General features: G+C 33.2%; 1 protein-coding gene across 1 annotated transcript in view; it reads left to right on the forward strand.

The window, feature by feature from the left end:
* Positions 1-14,850, forward strand: part of LOC111515613 (glycoprotein-N-acetylgalactosamine 3-beta-galactosyltransferase 1) — a 38,704-nt gene extending 23,854 nt beyond the window's left edge. Inside the window, exons 6-8 of the mRNA XM_074180041.1 lie at positions 853-1,074; positions 3,406-3,668; positions 14,618-14,850. Of these exons, the coding sequence (XP_074036142.1) occupies positions 853-1,074; positions 3,406-3,633 (450 nt within the window). The 3' untranslated portion in view covers positions 3,634-3,668; positions 14,618-14,850. The remainder of the gene's footprint in view (positions 1-852; positions 1,075-3,405; positions 3,669-14,617) is intronic.
* Positions 14,851-15,835: the final 985 nt, after the last annotated feature.

Here is a 15,835-nt window from a genome sequence, read left to right on the forward strand (position 1 = left end):
ATATAGTGCTGGTGATGGAGAATTAGCGAAGGAGTGTCTGCGGTGGTGTGAAGTTTAATGGACGTTGAAGAGTTTGAGGGGTTTTAGAGGACCTGAGTGAAATGTGTGGTATTTAGGTTGAATTTTCATTGTTTCCAGTTGAATAAGTGGAGGTCATTTCGGTAATGGGTGCGTGTGTATTTGTATTTGTTTGTATGTGCGCGCTTGTCTCAGTCTAGAGTCAAAAATAAATTGTTGAAACCTAATCTGATCACTACTAGGTTGGTACTCGGTTCAATTTGTGAGGTTGCAGTCAATAGCTGGGCTGTTACAAAGAAAACTCTTTGTTATATGTCAAGCTTTCGGTATATTCCACACCTTCGTCAGCAAAACTACAATAATAAGATTATATATCTTATTATATATAATATATGATAGTAAGTTCTTCATATATAAATATTGAGAACTTACTAACGTGAGAATAAAATATAGAATGGTTCAAAAACAGATAGAAAAACATGAAATAATGACAGTTGGTCAAAATTTGACTGACATGTCAAGTGAGAAAATTCTGAATAATACTCGAATTACTAGATCTTTCATTTTCTTTATCATATTTCAGTAGGTATGTGTAAATTTTGCTGAGACTTTCAATATTAGTTCTTTTATTCATTGAATGTTCTTCGTGATTGATATGTATCATTTCCAAAAATATTCTTTTAGTCGTATTGATTTCTCTATCTGAAATATGTGGGTTTTCAAAATTCATTTTATGATTCTCCGAATTAACATGTCATGTTAATGCACAAGAATTAACAATTCGTCTACAGTCGCTCTTATTGTTATCCACAGCCACTATCATATTCATTTCAGGAAGCCATACCAAACAAAGCAATTTGTAGACAAGACACTGGAGGTTCTGAAGATGTTGAAATTGGAAAATGTCTTGCAGCTGTTAATGTAGAAGCTGGAGATTCGAGGGATCCAGAGCATAGAGGAAGGTTTTTCGCTTTTTCGCCGCTTCACCATCTCATTCCTGGACACGTAGATAACAAATTTTGGTACTGGAAGTACATATATTATAACGAGTCCCAGGTTAGTAGCTATATATTCAATTGAGTGCATAAATTGACTTATTAAAAATGAACTTTTGAGACATCCCCATTTTCCATTTCATGGTCAGGATAAATTGAAGAGTTGAAAAATAAGATATATTCACATTATATTACAAATCAATTCAGAAAGAGGAATACTTCAAAAAAACATCGATATTGTAGAAGAAGAACAACCCAGTTTGCATTCATGAACTCACTTCCTTCGATAGAGCAGAGTTTTTTCATGAGATTAGAAACTCATTACCTTTTTTCTGGCGTAACGAAGTTTTGGTATGACTATCTTATACCTCAATAGAAAAAAAAACTGAATATATTCTGAGAACAGAAAAAGTAGAAAGTTTTGCACCGATCAAAACAAAACAGATGCACTAGTACCTTCACCTTGCATGCTATTACAGCGGGCGTAAGTAACTGCTCAAAAGTTGTCAAAATCGACGACGAGCAAAAATTGTTTCACAATTTTTAGTAAAAATTGGTAGTACATGTCGTGAATATATAAATCAATAAATATCTTATGTACTATTAAGATAATTATATGTTTTTTCAAATAATGATAATGCGCTGATTCATTACTAGAAAATATGGTATACTGGACTGTATAAATCAAAGATCTGTTGGCAGTGAAAACGTTCAACTCCAATAAATGAATTGTACAGAGTGGGTTAAATGTGCACGCTCAAAAGGAAATTCCTGTTTTCAAACTAGATGAATGAAAACTGATGGTGGTGTCTGAGGGTTAAATTTTATGTGCGTTTTCGAAAAGTTGCCGTAATTTTTTTCCTGTCAAAAATTCTTGTTTATATGAAAAAAATTTCAAAGAACTTTACGCAGAATTCAATGGTGTAAAAAACATATTTTTTCAATATCTCATTTCAAAAAAGTTTTTAACAATATCGAATTCTACGTAACAAAAAGCTTTGGAAATTATTTCATAGAAACAAGATTTTTTTTACTGGAGCAGTTACAGGAACTTCTCGAAAATGCACATTTTTGAAAAACATGCTTTAACTCAAAAACGATGATAGATATCGATATGCGGTTGTCACCATTGAATTTGTCATAAAATTCTACCCTCAGACACAAGCATCAGTTTGAAAACGGAAGTTTCCATTTGAAAGTGTCTAATTCAGCCCACTCTGTACATGTTTCATAACATATATCAATCAGCAAAATCCCCGCGTCACTAATTACAAAAACTAATATGTATGCATGTTTGTATGTATATATTACATATGTGTTTCTTGTATGTTTCTTCGGAAAATACATCGTAAGTATTATTATTACTATTTTTTATCTCAACCATTGTTCATTAAAGAGCGGAATGAAATATAAAATAACGTCAAAAATGAGGAGCTAGGCAGCTCAATATTGTCAATAATAAACGTTGTCATGATATGTATCTCTTTGTCAAAAAAAGTTTTCGAATCTTGTCAAAAGGATTATATCAATCCTGCTCATTGAATAACATGGTGATTTCAAGTTGTTTGTTATGAATTGTATTTGATGTCACAAGTGACGGAAGCACCAAACTCTTACGAAGGTTCGAAATTAATGAACACTTCAATCTACTAGACCACTGTTATAATTTTCATGCAGTCATTGTTCACTGTGGTTCTTGCGTTGAATCTGGTCATTATTACGCCTTGGCCAAAGACGAAACGGACTGGTTTAAGTTTGGTAGTCGTGTCACTAAGTGTTCTGGCGATGTATTGAATTCATTGGATTCTCTGGAGACACCCTACATTTCGTTTTATGAGAGAGAGAGAACATTGGCAGATCAAGATCTTCAGATATGTGGTGCTGCAGGTTTTTCCTGCAGCTGAAAAAGCAAATGCGCCACCGGAATCAATGAAGTCGTCCCGGAGCGCCAATTGATTTTTGTTGTTGTTTCATAGTTTCATGATTTTTATTTTGGAAGTGTTATCATTATATAATATTTCAATTCAACATTTATCTATAACAAGGTATTATTTTTGTCCTTTTTATCAATTCCCTGTTGAAAGGAAGGAAAGAGCGCAAATATTAGCGAGAACTATGTAAAAAATGTTTGATAAAGAGAGTGTCTTTTCAAAACGGATCCAAGGAAAAAGCCTTTCTGAAAGAACTACTTTTCCCCACGAATACATAATTACCCAAATATCACTTTTCATTTTGAATTTGAAAAATGATTAACGAATGGTCTACATGGAGTTTTACTGGAATTTGTCAAATTTTCCTTTTCTCTATTCGTGATATGTGAATGCAAAAGTGGAGAGCTCAGTAATTAAAATATTGTAAAAAACAAAAATCATTCTGGAATTATCTTTTCCAGGGTATGGATTGCTGCTCTGATAATGCAGTCTCATTTCATTATATGAAACCAGATATGATGTATACAATGGAATATCTTTTGTACCACCTTCGTCCATTTGGAATAGCTTATGATCCCAAACTACCACCTAAACTGTCAGGAATCTTGAAGGATGGCCATAGTAAAGAACATAAAGATAACGTATCTTCGGAGGGTCAGACTCAAAATAGAATAGTTTCGCAGACGTGAAAGTAACTAGGACTAAAATAGGATATAAGAAAATGGTATGTATTTCCTCAAGTCAGCAAAAGAGTTTCGGTGTGTTTCTAATGATTTTTTTTTGGTCTTCCTACGCCAGAGATTCCAAGTTTACTGTTCAGTTACATAGAATATTCGATAAAATAACAGTTCTTTTCGATATGAATATGTTTCTTGTATTTGATTTGTTAAGTTATTGTAGATGTGATATTTGTGAGACAGTTCGGTTCTTAGGTTTTCAAGAGACTATTCTATTGAAAAATGGACAGCCGATCTTTGCTTCTAATGACACTTTGATTTTACTTTGTTAGGCAATACTGACCGATTTATTTTGTTGTTGGTAACCTCAAATAATGTTACAAGATATGACACTATTCAGTTGCTAATTCAAATTATGATGATCCCTCTCCGAGAAGGAGTTGATATTAGTTAGATAGTCATACCTTCAAGAAATATGGACAGGCAATTAATGCTATAAATTACACTTTGCTTTTACTTCGTTTGACAATACTAACTGGTCTATTTCGTTGTTGGTAACCTCAAATAATTTTGCAAGTTATGACACTATTCAGCAGCGAATTTAAGTTTTGATGGTCTCTCTCCGAAAAAGAGTTGATAATAGTTAGATATTCGTAGCAAATAAAATCTAATAACCACTTTTCAGGGCGGAAAGAAAAATAAATATTTTGACTTCTGGATTTCTTGTAACCATAAAAACTACAGCCTGTTGTTCATTTTATCTCCTGAAGATGCCAACTTGGTTGGTGAAACGCACGTCGAAAAGGGTATTGTAGTTCTGTTCGAGAAATATGCTTGTTTAGGAGTTATTCTACGCCAGTGGTTCCAGTTTAGGTCTTCATTAGTTTTGAGGTTGTGTAGGGGAGACCGGGTACAAAAGTAACACTTTGTACTTTCACTTCGATTTCTGGCTGGGTGTTACTGTTTTTTTTTAAATTAATATAACCATGTATAAATTCAGTTTATATCCTTTACACTAGTTACTCGATTTATTATATTATGATGTGTTTTATATGGATAACATCAATTCAAAAAAAAATTGTTAGTTGTTTCTTTCGACCACGTAGGCAGGTCGAAAGTAACACGTTGTGGGTCGAAAGTTACAAGACCAGAGATTGGTAATGAATACAATATTCTACGTGGTAAATCAATAAATTATTCATTTGAAGACTTCGTAATAATAACACAAATCAACTTCTGTATTTCAAATATTCAAAAATTATATATTAAAAAAAACAAATCAATAAAAAGTATTCTTAGTTTAAGTAATGAGATCAATTAAGTATGATGCTAAAAATTTTTTTAAAATCAGACTTTTATAACTCAGTCATTATTCTTTCACTCAGAATCGCAATTATGGCACACATAATTCTTATCGTCACCCACGCATTCCACATGGGACCACATTTTACATTCGATACATTGTATCCACTATCCATTTGGTCGACTATTGCCAAAAGTTTCTAAACAGACAAGACGGAAGCAATCTTCGTCGTCAGATTTATTTTCCTTTTCTTTTGGTGCCTTCTTTGTCTTTTTTCCTTTTCCCTTTTCTTTTGCACATATCAATTTTCTTTTACCTTCTCCAGTTTTAGTTTGCAGTACCATTTTCTTGGCTTTAATTCGTTGTTGGTGTTCTTGTTCAATTGAGTTTTTTTCGGAAGTATCCGTCAGAATGCCAGTCTTACGTTTTTTACGACCTTTATTTGTTTCAGTCCTCGGACCCGCTTCTGGTAAAGGTGTAAGATCTTTAGGTGAGAAATTAAACGGCTGTATAGAATTTGTAAATTGCAGCTCGCTAGGTCCTGCCACTGGTGATTTGAATTTTTGATCAAAAATTGAGTTAGCTAACACAGGATCAGTGTCAGCAGAGATCGAGTCCGGTATATTTTGATCAGCCGGTGGTTGGTCATTATTGTTCGACAAATCATTGCTATCTGTATGGTGTACAGATAGGTCAATTGATGTTGGAAGATCACCAGCTGGAGAACTTGGATCAACTTGAATGGATGATATTGCGTCAGAACTAGTCAACACATCATTTGGCGGAATTTGTCTGTTAACTTGTAACGGCCGGTCAGTCACAGATGATGGTGCGTAGTCAACAGCAGTAAAAATATTCCTATTAAATGGACTTATGCCAGTACAGGTGAATACAGCAATTGCATTTCTATTAGTGACAGAAAGAGGAAATGCTTTCTGATCAACTGTGGGCTTGACTTGTCTTTTGAAATCATGTAGAAACAGTAGAAATACTGCATCCTGCATCCATCCACTAGCATTGCCAGCTCCAGCACAACCAACAGGACCCTCGCGTATCATGTGGTCTTGGAATCGTTTCAGTGGGAATACGAAAAAAGGCGGGATATGTCCTCCTTGAGCATTGATGGCAACAGCAACAGTTACTAATCTTCCACGCTCTGCTGAGGTTACTGCAACCACTTGAGCTACAATTTTGCTAGGTTTTTGAACAGTGCTCACCCCTGTCTCGTCCATATTCCAGATTTCTTTTGACTCGAATTGGTACCCATCCATTACTTCAGCGAGATTATAAAAAAATGTACTCACATTATGCTCGTTGAAACTTGAAGCCCGCGACTGACTTGTTGCTCGAGGACATCTCAAAGACAGGCTTGGGTGTCGTTTTAAAAATCCCGTCAAGCATTCCTTACCCGCCATTCGACTGCCACTTTTCGGGAAATGTTTTTCCATTTTTAATCGCTAACTCGTAGGCCAGTTTACGAACTTCAGATGGAGATAGCCCAAAACACACTGCAGAGCAGTCAATCAAATAGTCGCGTAGATTATTTTCCTCATTATTAGTAAAAACTCGGTTGACGCAATGGTAGCCCACAACTGCGCTAGTATTTCCTGCTTTTAGTTTTTTTTATAAATCTATATAATGTTACATGGCAAACATTATTTTCTGCCAGGCCTCTAATTTTTGTACCATCTTCAAAATTATCTTCAGCCGCTTTTCGATACACTTTCGGGTCGGTAGTTCCTCGTTCACTAGTTCTCATGCGTTGTCGTGGCATTCTGTTGAAGTAAAGACACACATAAAAATATGATAGATAATTAAATCATAACGGGGACAAAAGTAACATGTTACTTTTGTACCCATAGGGCTATGTTACTTTTGTACCCGTCCACATTTTTATCAAAACGTCCAACATAACCTTTGAACGGAACGTGCTATACAAAAATGAATTTAAGCAATATATAATCACTTTAATCAAGAATGGATATGCAAATATTCAGATTACTATCATCCTTTTCAGACTTCGTAAACATTCAATAAGAATACGTCTAAAAACTTACTTTTGATTTGTGAAAACACGTCTTGTCACACAGCCTAACGACGCATGACGCACGCGACGACTGAATTCAATTGAGGGGGCGCTTTTGGCTATCGTCTGACGGCGGTAAAGCGGTGTTCGTCTATTGGATCAATCTAGAGAACATTTGTTACTTTCGACCCGCTGTTACTTTTGTACCCGGTCTCCCCTACTGTTGGTGCACTTATTAAGTACTCTGTGGTCACTGTGTAGTTTAGAGTATGCATTTGCAATAAAAAAATATTGAACTGTATTTTTTGTTAGCCAAAAAAATATGTATTTGCTTGCTACACAAATTTTTCATTTATTTTTCATTGTCGCCTTAGGCGCCTTTCCTCTGTTCGTAAAAAATGTATGAATATCTTGAAGTATGTGTGTAATTTCTATGTTATGAAAGGGATCTGGATTGGGGTATCATCAAGCACTTTTCTCTATTTTCATCATGATAAATAATTTATTGAGAATCATTCTTATCCACTCTTTTGTTGGGAAAAAAACTCATGAATCATAACGTATTCACTAGACGATCTTACAAAAAACGCAACACGGGCGTGTCTTCAATAACTGATTTTACATATTCAATGCTAAATATACCTTATGCTATAATTTCAAGTACCAACATTTCAAGTACCTGATTTTTACCTGAGTTTGAAATGAATTAAATTACCAGCTTCCACATTTGAAAAAATATTTAGTAACTAATTGGTCATTCAGTAAATTACCCGAATTTCTGAATCTAAATTTCTTAACATCTAGTGTCATTCTGCTTAAAGGTGATTTTCAAATGTGGAATTGGTCTTTCTATTTGTAAATAGATTCTATTTGTGAACACAAAACTACTTTTATAGTCTTCAATTCTTTGGGAAAATGTTCTCCCTGTTTGACCAATATACACCTGATATACTCCTGATCTATGTGACTCCGAAGTTTTGTCTGTTTTTAATAGATTTACTTTTTTTTTAGCTTTTTTTTCTGTAAAAATAATTTATAATGAAGTTTGGAACAATCAGGAAATACAAATCAATTCAAAGAACTACGATTATAAAAAAAAGGAAAGAAGAAAAAAAAATCACATCAAAGGTGCTGCTTCGTTCCCTCCTGTTCATAAAAGGGGACATATGCCTCATTGCTCACAAGTGATTTTGGCGAAATTGGGAACACGTGTGAATCGTTGTATTCATGTATAGATTTACTTAAACTATTATTCGTTCTGCAAGCTACTTTTACGCATTTTTCCAAAAAGGGCAATATTATTGGTTGGTTCACCCAAATATGACAATGTTTTATAACTGATGTTATGGCATCTTGAATTTGGGTAGACCAGGTACATGGCTTTCTTTTGTAGTTATTGAATTATTTATCTCCCTCTCAGTGGTGAATTTTATTGACGGGTGGATGGAATTGACATATTCAATGAACTTGCCTAATTGCCTATTTGTACCCGTCAAACAGACTAAGATATCATCTACTTATCTGTACCAGTACAAGTAATTCTAAGTTAACTGATCAATTATGGATTTTATACTCTATGCTATCCATGAAAATTTCAGCCAGCAAGGCTGGCTGCATGAACAGCATTTTTCGTTAAACTGAAAATAATTTTGGGATAGTAAATCTAAATTTTTTCAACCCAAATTCAAGATGTTATAGGACATTGTCATATTTAGGTGAACCAACCAATAATATTGCCCGTTTTTTGAAGAAAGAATGCGTAAACGTAGCTTACAGAACGAATAATAGTCTAAGTAAATTCAATAAAAACAATGAAGACAAAACTTCGGTGTCGAATAGATCAGGAGTATATAAGCTGACTTGTGGCTCTTGCCACGAAACTGTGTATTGGCCAAACAGGAAAGACATTTTCACAAAGAATTAAAGAGCATAGAAGTAGTTTTGTAAATAGAAAGAACAATTCCACATTTGCAAACCACGTTTTAGCAAAGAGACACGAATTTATTCATGAATACGATGTGTTTCATTTAGAAGAAGAGTTTGAAACTTAATATTTTAGAATGCTTAGAAATCAACAGATTCAGGAATTCGGGTAATTTACTGAATGATCAATAAGAATTGAATAACTCCACGTTACTAAATATTTTTTCAAATGTGGAAACTGGGACAAGCTCAGGTAATTTAATTCATTAGGTGAAAATCAGGTACTTGAAATATAAGTACTTCAAATTGTAGAATAAGGTATATTTAGCACTGATTATGTAGAATTAGTAAGTAAAGACACGCCCGAAGAAGCTATTCTATGGCAATACACATGTTGCGTTTTTGTTAAATCGTTTAGTGAAAATCTCGCAATAAAGTGTTTTTTGAATGCGTTAGTTATGTATGGATTTTCATCAAGTATCGGCCAATCCAATCATATATCATGACTCATTATTTTGTTAACGTGATTTCTCAGTGATAGAATTCTAGTTTCTGAGATCAATGAAGAGTATATACACATTATATTCTCATATTTTATCTGATTCAACCAACACATTTTTCGTATTCAACTGAGAGTAACTGATTATTTAATCTTTCCTCAAAGAAATAAAGATATCCGTAAATGATTGTTTCTTATCAATTTTTCGAAAAATCTATGAAATTTATTGTATTGCATTTTTTATTATTGAAAGCTTTTATTGAACTTGACTTGTATATATGTTAACAAATATTCCACAAGTTTAATTTGACCCACTTCCCGGTATTCGATTGACCTGAAATGTTGCATACTGGTCCAGAACCGATGACAATGTATGTTAATCATGAACGTGACCTGATGCTGCCTCCAGGATCGGCTCTGTACGGAAGATCTCCTCAGCGGTAAATAGCAGGGACACGAAATTTTGTATACGCATTCGTTTATGATAGACAGTTGGTAGGCCCACCATGAAATAGATGCCACATCCAGGGTTGGCTTCAATAAAAATATATTTCTAGAAAAAAAAACTAAATCAAGTTTTTACCTTTAAATACCTACTTCCTGACTCTAAAAAGAAGACAATAAATGGTGTAGTAGGTTGTAAGAACCCATATTTATTTGTATTGTAAAAAAATATTATTATCTACCACCCTCCACGTTCCCAGAGTAAGAGGGTCCATCACGCAATGTAAGCAACAGGCACAAGAGGCCTGACTTGTGTAATTTCGTGAGATGGGCGTCATCAGCATTGGTCTGCAACCCGTCTAGGAAAAGGAAAACTCCAAAATCAAACCCGGAACGGTGTTTCGTCAGGCACGAGTAAGTTCTAAGCTGAAAAAAGTGGCGTATCTTTCACCAAATTACTACCCAAGTCAAGGTGAGGCCGTACTGAGGACTAAGTGGCATTAGGGTGTAAAATGATGTCGTGAACGTACCACCTCAGAGCACCGGAGCGCACTCTGTTGTATATTAGCTCTTACCCTACTAGACGAAGGGAGGGTTGACAAATATTTCATCGGTACTCGTGGAAACACAGTGGGAAATAAAGAAACATCAACACAAAGGAATAGAAGGTTAGAGAAAGAGAAATTGAAACGAAATGAAAAACTTGTCAATGAAAGCGTTAACTTGAAACGCCAAAGGCCTCCTGATATAAGAATTAGACTGTTCGAAATTAACTGGGACTTGGCCATGTAATAATGACGCCATCAATGAAATGAATAGAAAGAAATATAACAAGCTAATTCTTCTATAAGGTGTACCGGAGGAGTTGATACCTACTCCTCCGGCATACCTTATAGAACATCCCAACAAACAATATTCTAAGGGAAATCAATGGCCTGTTACAATTTCCCCACACCTGATATTGATGGCCAAGCACCAATCTCCCGCAATGGGCCATTGCGTATAGGTTTACTCTGGCCGACAGCAGCCCCGGTACAAGTTCCCATCAGATCATTTTAAATTCCCAGCAATGGGCCAGCACTCTCATATATCTGAAAATGCAATAGGCCAGTAACAGCCTTGTTCTTACCCAACAAACAATATTCTAAGGGAAATCAATGGCCTGTTACAATTTTCCCACACCTGATATTAATGGCCAAGCACCAATCTCCCGCATTGGGCCATTGCATATAGGTTTACATTATATATATATATATATATATATATATATATATATATATATATATATATATATATATATATATATATATATAGAAAAAATAAAATAAGTATCATAACTGAATGAAAGAACCTAATTTATTATTCATTTTATAAACACAACATAAAATTCTCAAAAAAACATATTAAATGAAATAAAACATTTCTCTGACAAATGACAATTTCATTACTCCTTTCTTCGTCTTTCTCGACCCCCTTTTCTATCTGGTGCACTTCTCAGCCATACCTTTATGGCACCGTCCACTTCGACTGCTGTCATTTCCCGTGCCACGGGATTTTTCCTTACCACAGCTGTAAAATATATATAACTATTATATACCATGTATTTTTATTTTTTAAATGGTCGAGGGTTTATGAAAATGTTCTGATGAAAAAATCTGTTAACATCACAAATTCTTCTCAAATTTCAAATGATTTATCAAATATTTTTCAAAATTGTAAGTATCAAACATTAGTTTTTATCCATAAAATAAATTTGAATAAATCTGCTCCTTATTTTAAAAACATTTTGAAAAAATTCAATGAAAAACATTGTTATTTTACTAGGGGACAAAATAATTATATTCTAAATCTAAATAACTTAAAATCAACACAATAAGATTCAATTTTTTTCAAAGGGGTGTTCAGTATAACAAATTATCAAACGAAATAAAAATGAAAAATCTCAGTTCTTTCAAATTTATTTTGAAAAAAAACATTTTTTTGAACGGAGCTGAACTAATTTTTCCAAGAAAATATTATTTATTGCTGTATTTCTCACCGTTGTCATTTGAACATGTTTGGTTTTTATTTATATTCAGATAGTTATGAAAGTTTGTTAAATATAGTTTTAGGGTTAAATAAAGTTATTTTATTCTATTCTAATTTATGGAAACGGAGATGGATTATGGCTTATATACCTACTATCATTTTCAGAGTATTCTCATACTCTTTGAAACTCAGTTTTTGGTTTCTCCCTGACCAATTCATATTCAAAGCCAGATCATGGCTTATTAATTTCGAAAGTAGTCTTCTAACAGTATCAAACCCATCTCTGCCGCCGACAACGGAAAGGGATGAACACTGAAAATATAAACAAAAGAAATTACTAGTAAACTATTTCTGAGAAAGCAATTTTTTTGTTTAGTATATACCTTTCCCATATACAAAATATGGATTCAAAGAATTATTATTTATTAATGAAAATGGTAAAACTTCAAATCTGTAGGTTTTACAATTTGTAGGTAGATATATGTAGATAAACTATGTTCAATATCGTGATTCATCCACAACAAATTATTTTAGGTTCTAACTATACTCACAATTTCTGAAAAAGTTAGATCATTCTTTAACTCTGTATCAAATTCTATGAGTTGTTCTTGTGATGATAATGGTATCTTTTGAAGAAGCACATCATCATTTTCCATTGGATCACTCTCTTTGGAAGTGTGTACTATCTGGCTGAGATATTGGACATCTTTGGTAAGAACCTCAACTTTGGTTGATACTTGCCTAACTAAAGCTGTAACGAATAAAGGAAAATATAAATAATTGTTAACAATAATTGCATACCTAAACATACTTGTTTAGCACACTCAAAACGAATAAACAGTCTAGGATATGATACACCCCAATGCTAGTGAGGTTTTGAACTTGAAACTTTTAATACATTTTTTTCTTTCTGAGAGTGTGTTGTAACAGGGTTCTTAATTCTAGCTATATACCATTTGTTGAATTTTGTCAAATATGTTATTTTAACAAATGATTAGGCTAAAATTAAGGGTCACAGTGTAGCACACTCTCAAAACAAGGCAGCTAATGAGATCATTAGACAGAAAATTCTATACTGGAAGAGAATTTCTCACTAATAAGCCCTTACCACTTACTGCAACCCCAAGAAAATATTTATGTACACATACACACTTGCACACACAAAAATACATACATATCTATTTTTGCCCAATTTTTATCACTTACTCTCAATCCTCCTAACAGAGTCGTATATGTTCTTGAAAGTATACACTGGTTCTGAAGTTAACTCAAGTGCTTCTTGAAGGCTGCTTCTTTTCAGATTGCTTGTAGATGGTGTAATATCAATATTTGTCCGATGTAAATTTAACTTTGGAACACTTGGAATATTATGCTCATCGTCAGAAGAAATAGTTGATGGTGATTTTGATGGACAAGACAATGATTGCTTTTGCCGATCACTTGTATATTTCGGATTACCACATTCTGATTCCGAACTATCATATCTACTATATCTTTTTGTTTTTCTTTTTCCTAATCCATCTTCCTCTGATGAATGGGCAGAACAGTTTCAACCTTGATATAGCTTTTTCGTAGTCATCTGTAATGATGCTGTGATGAACTTTAAACTTTAAAAAATTATTTCTAAATGAATGAATATTAACATTGTTATATTTTTTCTTTTATATATATTATATATGACAATTGGCAGTGTGGCAGTTGAGGTTGGAACAAATATTAGAGGTTAGTAAATTTGGAACCTTTTACTAATCAATGGCCAACAATGGGCTTACGATAGAAAACATTCAATGACTTAACTACTATAAACCACTACTGGCCCAATGTTGGTTATTTGGTGAAAGCCTGCAACTGAAGAGCATATATTAGCCCATTGACAATTCGCCATCACAGGCACTTTCCCATCATAAACTTCAATGGGCCGCACTTTTGCCATCGTTGTATTGTTTGTTGGGATACCATAGTTTATCCTAATAATAGTTTTTCCCGTTCCTTAAGTTTTCCTGTTGAAGGACTCTACATTTTATGGATGGACTTTGATATCGATCGATAACTATCGATAGAAACTAAAAACTATAAAATAAAATAATGATAAAAAAACTTTCGAAACAAGATTTTATTTAAGTGCCCTAAAAAGATCAAAATAAAATTTTAAATCACATTAACCACATTTATTTATGACTTTACAGAATTGAAATTATGATAAAAGCTTTTTGCGATAATTTTAATTTGTAATTGAAATTTTGTAATTAGGTAGGCACCTACTAAACTTGTAAGCAATTCATAATGTTTGTTATTGAATAAAAGTGCCGTGAATGCTTAAAATGTGGAACTTTAACCTTGAATAACTTTTTTGCACACATAGGATTTATCGGGTTTGAAATGTATTGCAGTACCTAGTTCATCTGTCAGAATGTTTCTCAATTTAAATTTCATCTGACTGAATATGTACAGATTTCTTCTAGGCATCGCGACAAGCTTTTATTATAGTTTCAATTCTGTAAATTCATAAATGAATGTGGTTGATGTGATTCAAAATTTTATTTTGATCTTTTTAGGGAAGCTTGAATGAAAGCTTGTTTTGAAAGTTTTTCATCATTATTTTATTTCAATGTAGATATGATTAGTGATTTCTCGTTCAAGTAACATATTTACTGCTCTGATCATTTTGACTTCCTCGAAAATGACAAAAATAAATATCTTCACAAAATTTATTATGTAATTTGAATTTTTCGATGGATTGTAAAAATGTATTGTGTTATATTTTTGTTTTCAGTGTAAATACAACCGATAATGTTCCTATGGTAATTACTGTTCGATAGAAATACTTCAAATGACAGATTTTTTGAAGGCGAACGAAAATTGTGAATTGTGGAAAGTGGAAATTGAATGAAGGGTCTTGATTGATGCCTTTTGATGCCAATATTTTCGAGGCAGAACTTTGACATCCGTTCTAGTTGTTAAATTCGAGATGTATAAATTGAAGAGAAATAAAATTTTTCTCTAAAAGATTTTTTATTATTTATACAAAATATATTGAGTGTTATTTTTCTCACATTCATAATTTGAGTTGGTTTTTCCATCAAGCTTTTTTTTGGGAAAAACATACTGCCTCGGTACACTTGCAAACTTCCCATTTGAAAATTATATTCAAATATATAAATATTGATAGTAATAAACATTACTGGGGTTTTTTTCCGACACCAAACCGTTATTTTAACTCCTCGACAGTTGTTCCGATCATTAAGTGATCATCTTCAAGAGGAAGATCAAAACCGTTTCGATTATCAAATTCGAAGTGTTTTTTTTTGTTGGATATTTCCAATAGTATATTATTGTTCAATAGGTTCCTTAAATTTTTCCTACAAAACAGCAAAGCAGAGAAATTTTTCAGGGTTCACTTTCAAGTGTCGAGTAATGCATTCAGATCAGGGTTTATGCAATTTATTGATTTTAAAGTATTTTTGAAATTGACGAGAAAATATAATTGCGTATTGTCGGCATGAAAGTGACGTTTGCACTATTTCAAATATTTATGAAAATCAGAAGTATATAGTTCATATAATGGAGATCCTAAAATACTTCCCAGAGGTATTCCAGATTTCGTTTACAATGGTGCATACGTTGTCAGCTTCCACAAATTGTATACTACAATTGCTACACAAAAAAAAGCATAATTTGAGATTCGTCATCAGATCATTAAAATGCAACAGAGCATTTAGAATCGTATGATTTATCATATAGAATGCTTCAAAATAATATGGCAAAATCAGAGAATCAAATAAAACGAGAAGGTTTCTGGCTTCATCAACAACATGAAGTGTATCTGCATTTATGTGAATTTCAATTGAATTGATGATTTCACTCCTATTGATTTTCGATCCGAAAATGATAACTTTCGTTTTTTCTGTGTTATTAAATAGCTAGTGTGTAGTTGCTAGTTCAATAAAGTGTCTTATATCAGAGTCTATGATTTCGCAGGCTTCTTTGACAT

This window comes from Leptinotarsa decemlineata, unplaced genomic scaffold, assembly GCF_025532065.1.
Source record: "Leptinotarsa decemlineata unplaced genomic scaffold, Ldec_3_MD MMD2_tig00026282_RagTag_RagTag, whole genome shotgun sequence".
NCBI lineage: Eukaryota > Metazoa > Arthropoda > Insecta > Coleoptera > Chrysomelidae > Leptinotarsa > Leptinotarsa decemlineata.